Source organism: Pagrus pagrus (genome assembly GCF_965226575.1).
Source record: "Pagrus pagrus genome assembly, chromosome: 11".
Lineage (NCBI taxonomy): Eukaryota > Metazoa > Chordata > Actinopteri > Spariformes > Sparidae > Pagrus > Pagrus pagrus.
Genome location: NC_140195.1, coordinates 1,606,937 through 1,612,234, shown reverse-complemented (window position 1 = coordinate 1,612,234; position 5,298 = coordinate 1,606,937). Strand labels below are relative to the sequence as shown.

General features: G+C 41.9%; 1 protein-coding gene across 1 annotated transcript; it reads left to right on the top strand.

Moving 5' to 3' along the window:
* Nucleotides 1-1,710: 1,710 nt before the first annotated feature.
* rfc2 (replication factor C (activator 1) 2) lies at nt 1,711-5,187 on the top strand. The gene is made up of 6 exons (XM_084367585.1): nt 1,711-1,989; nt 3,012-3,117; nt 3,329-3,430; nt 3,767-4,025; nt 4,107-4,367; nt 4,809-5,187. The coding sequence occupies exons 1-6, from the start codon at nt 1,755-1,757 to the stop codon at nt 4,917-4,919; spliced, it is 1,074 nt and encodes a 357-aa protein (XP_084223711.1). The 5' UTR covers nt 1,711-1,754; the 3' UTR covers nt 4,920-5,187.
* The last annotated feature ends 111 nt before the right edge of the window (nt 5,188-5,298 follow it).

The following is a 5,298-nucleotide window of genomic DNA, read 5'->3' as shown; positions in this document are numbered from 1 at the left end:
GGTGCAAGGCCTCTGCTCTGCATCCATTTCTACACAAGATAACACAATATAACATGACATTAATACAAATACTAACTGTTATAAGCAATATGTATATAGTATATTATATATATTGAAATTTGTATATAAATGCACGCACGCACACACACACTTCCCCTTCCACTCCACAGAGCACTTTATGCTCTTTTAGCTCAGTGTTTTGGCTGTCTCGGGGAGTACTCCTGCATAGGAAGCTACATGTAGTCTGATAAACTGCCTCCAGTGATGTCACTCAGTGGCTACGTTGCATTGTGGGTAATGTAGGCATCAGGTTTTAAAAAAGAAGAAGAACGTGTGTAATAAAGAAGGCGATGTCTCTGGTTTTGCTGTATCCATTTGTTTTAAAACTGTCCATAAAACATGTGCCTACACTACCCACAATTCAACAAGACCTGTGAACACACTTCAATGTGTGAAATTGATGGAGTTACCCTTTAAGTACATCTATTGCCAGAAAATTACTTGAGTAGTTTTGGAAAAAAGTAATGATACAAACTCAGAAATATTTCTGTTTTCAATTAGTGAATAAACAAGTTGTTCTCAGAGGAAAATAAGGTCCCAGAACACTGTGCGAAGCTAGAAAGGTGGCAGGGTCCGCCACATATAAACAAAGTAAAACAGTAAAAATTGTGTTGTCCTTTGAGGTCAGTTTGTTTATTCAGTCATGAAAACAAAAAGTTTGATTATTTAGTTTGTTTACGCAGAAAAAAAATCAGCCAATTAAGATCTAATGCACCTTTAAGCTGTAAACACTGCTGCACACTACCTGCTCAACATCAAACAGCAGATAGGAGCAGTTAGGGACCAGCTGGTGAACACAGTGGAGCAGTTACCAGCTAAAGAGCCAGAGTCAGTGTTGCATTTACAGCTCGTTGCACTGCTTCTTTCAAAATCAATAAATCCAGATATAAATCTCTCGCTGTGTACTGATATATCAGTGTCACTTCAGACTTAATGCTACTGTCATATTTATACTTTATTTAGACTACAGGTACTGTACAGTAATAAGTATAGTATAATAAATGAAGTATAATTATATCATACTATCTAGCTTCACCTGCTTACTTAACTGGTTACCTACTGTCCGTCTACAGTGTTTATTATTGCCTGTTTATACTTGTACTCACACACATATAATGTAAGTCTGAGTCAGTGTCTTCTCAAAACTTACTTTTATCAGAGAGCATGTCCTCATTGTATCTGAGTTGCCTGCTCATTTTGTTGGTTTTCAATTTGTTTCTTGGTCATTATTTTAGATTTTAACTTTGTTCTTGTATATTTTAGCACTCATTTTAGTATTTAATTCCATGTTTGATATTTAATCTATTATCATTATCATTATCATTATTATTATTATTTTAAATAAATAGCGATAAAACTAAAAATGCTGTCTTTTAATTTTGTCATTTTAAAACCTTTGTCTACATGAACTCTTCAACTGCTGAATAACTGAACGATTTGTAATTAAAATACATTTGTGTAATTTACTAATTGTGTGTTTACGATGAAAGCTTTGTTTTTGTTTTGTTTGTTTGTGGCGTCTCTTTATTTCAATCACCGTGGATGTGAAAATATCGCGAGTTTTTAGCGTGTAGCTCTCGGCCAATCAGCGCCATCGCCGACAAACGCTCGGCCAATGAGGCGCCAGTTTACCGTCGCGTGGTTGTCAGGGAGGGAAAAGTTCCGCTTGTGTTCGCGGGCTGACAGCAGCCATCATGGACGTGGAGATGGCGGAGGCTGGATGCGGGACTAAACCGACCGAAAGCGGGCAGAAGGCGGACACTGAAGCCGGAGAGACCTCGGGTAAAGGCTCTGGTGGCTCCTACGAGCTGCCCTGGGTGGAGAAATACCGGCCGCTGAAGCTGAACGAGATCGTGGGGAACGAGGAGACCGTGAGCCGGCTGGAGGTGTTCGCCAGAGAGGGAAACGTCCCCAACATCATTATCGCAGGTCAGTGTGGACAGACAGACAGACAGACAGACAGGGAGGGAGGAGGACATGAACAGGACATGAATAACAGTTGTATTTCTTCTCCAGACAGACTGTGGATTAAAGCTTCAACAGTGAACACAGCTGCTGCTGCTGCTGCTCTGGAGGAGCTTTGTTGCACCTTCTTCATTACTCAAACATATTCAGAGACTTCTCTGACTGAACGCTCTTCACCAACTCAAAACTTTAAACTGTTGAGTGAAAAGTAAAGAAGCTGATCAACCAGTCCACCACTGTGCACTAACCTTCAACAAGGCTTTAAAGGAGCACTCTGTAGTTTTGTTTAATCAGAAGAGAAAGATTTTCTTTTCTGCGTAAACAAACTAAATAAACAAACTCATGTTTTCATGACTGAATAAACAAACTGACCTTAAAGGACGACACAGTTTATACTGTTTTACTTTGTTTATATGTGGCGGACCCTGCCACCTCTCTAGCTTCAAACTGTGTTCTGGGACTTCATTTTCCTCTGAGAACAGCTTGTTTAATCACTGATTTATTTCTGAGTTTAATTAAATACCTCATTAATGCTGTAAAAATCCTTAAGGCAGTCACATGTCAAACACCTGAGTAGGGCTGAGAGATGTGACCTCAGAATAATATCACAATATTTCTAGGCTATATTGCAATAAACAGTTTATATGGAACTTCTTATATTTCTGTAAAATATTCTGCCTACATTATATACGTATCTTATTTTGCTAACCACATTTGAGGGATCGCTGCAAAAATGTATATATGTATATCAAATATAGACACACAGAAGTATCTTACACATACATAAACATTTTGCATATGTACAGTACATATCTAAAATATATATCAACATCAGAATCCATGTTTACTTCCTAACATCGGTATCAGTCGGGCTCTGAGACAGAACCATCTTGGCGTAAAGCTTTTGTCACTGACATGAAAGCTTGCAGCATGCTGCTGATCACCTCATCAGTGAGACAATTAATCACATCAGTCTTGTGATCCAGGTCCTCCAGGCACAGGAAAGACCACCAGCATCTTGTGTTTGGCCCGAGCTCTGCTGGGAGCCTCCATGAAAGACGCCGTGCTGGAGCTCAACGCTTCAAACGACAGGTGAGACTCCTGTTGGAGGTAACTTTGATTAAAAGAAAAAAACCTGAAGACAAATAAGTGGACCTTGAGTGAAGATTATTGTGTTATAATTCTCTTTCCAAGGTTCAAGATTCAGTGAACGTTGACCCTCAAAATCCAGCATCTACTGGCTTAAGTTAATGTTGTTTGTACACACGAGTGGGTGAGTCAATACTGACTGTTGTGTCTGCAGAGGAATCGATGTGGTGAGGAACAAGATCAAGATGTTTGCTCAGCAGAAAGTCACACTGCCCAAAGGACGACACAAGATCATCATCCTGGACGAAGCCGACAGGTGAGACAACAGGTGTATCACAGGGGGAGTGAACATCACAACAGACTGTGCGATTAATCATTTAGTTGTCTTTTTTAACATTAGCCAGTTTTCCATCTGCATGTAGAGTACATTCCAACCAAATTTACAGAAAAACATCAGAAATGAAAATCAAAGTTATATGTATTTCCATCCGTCATGAGAATGTGAGAAGTTAAGCACCTCGACATAAACAGTTTGTGGCACTAACTCTCCACTCGGGTGCCATTAAACCAGAGCAGAAGAAGAGGACAAAAGAAAACAAATGGGAAATTTACACCTTCTGTATGAAGTCTCATTTCTTTATCCTGATTGCAGCATGACAGATGGTGCGCAGCAGGCGTTGAGGAGGATCATGGAGATCTACTCGAAGACGACGCGTTTTGCTCTCGCCTGCAACGCTTCGGATAAAATCATCGAGCCGATCCAGTCTCGCTGCGCGGTGCTGCGTTACTCCAAACTGACGGACGGACAGATCCTGGCCCGTCTGCAGGAGGTGGTGCAGCAGGAGCGTCTGTCGGTGTCTGACGACGGGCTGGAGGCGATCATCTTCACCGCCCAGGGAGACATGAGACAGGTGAGGGCTCGAGTCCAGAGTCCAGCGCTCGACTCTAATTCACATGGTCGTTTTGTTGACTTCCTGTTTTTGTGTCCGCAGGCGTTGAACAACCTTCAGTCCACCAACTCCGGCTTCGGCTACATCAACAGCGAGAACGTCTTCAAAGTGTGCGACGAGCCTCACCCTCTGCTGGTGAAAAGCATGCTGGGACACTGCGTGGACGCGAACATCGACGAGGCCTACAAGGTGGTGGAGCAGCTGTGGGCGCTGGGCTACTCCCCGGAGGATATCATCGGAAACATCTTCAGGGTCTGCAAGACTTACCAGATGGCCGAGTACCTCAAACTGGAGTTCATCAAGGTGAGGAGGAGACGGCAATGTCTCAATGAGATATTCTTATTTCACTCTGAAAGAGAATTAGTCCCAAAATGTTGAACTCTTCCTTTAGCCTGTTTGAGATCATCTTAATGAGCTCCAGTACCAGTGGCAACGTAGACTTAAAATAAAATTGCAATATCAGGCCAAATCTGGATTTTTGAATTCTCCTCACAAAACCTTCATAAATGCTAGAACTGGGCGACAAAATCAAATATCATATTACAATATCCCAATATTGCAACAATAGTGTAGTGATGAGTTCAGTGCTTTCACACAAAGTAGTCAGTCTGGTAAGTTCACAAAATATGTCTCCTACCATGATGATGATATATATCGTATATATTGCCCAAACAAACTCAACTACACTTCCCTCATAATCTGAACTTCTTACCTGAAGTTGTATTTCCTGGTTCTCTCCTGCAGGAGATCGGTTACACTCACATGAGGGTGGCTGAAGGCGTGAACTCCCTGCTGCAGATGGCCGGTCTGCTGGGTCGACTCTGCAGCAAAACAGCGCCCCCTGCTGCCAGCTGAACCCAACAACAACCCTGCAGACCAACTTAAAAGCTGCTGCTGCCTCCTCACAGCCTCAGACTCTTCTGCGTTCTAGAAACCAGCATGTGTTCACTGCTGACGGCTGTTTGTCTCAGTGAAGACGATCTCAACTGATGTTTGATCATCAGTGTGTTTATCTGTTGCACTTGTTTCAGCCTGAAATCACAGCAGACATTTTGTGTTTGCCCGTGGAAACAAAACATTTTGTTAAAAAAAACCTTCAGTTAATAAATCAGCTTCTCATTGATCAGTCTTTTTTTAATTGTCTGATTTTTGTAATAGCGTGTAAATCCTAATGGCAGTTGACTGAAATAAGTACTGCACAGGCCTACAACGGACTGGCACTGTGAGATGTGAC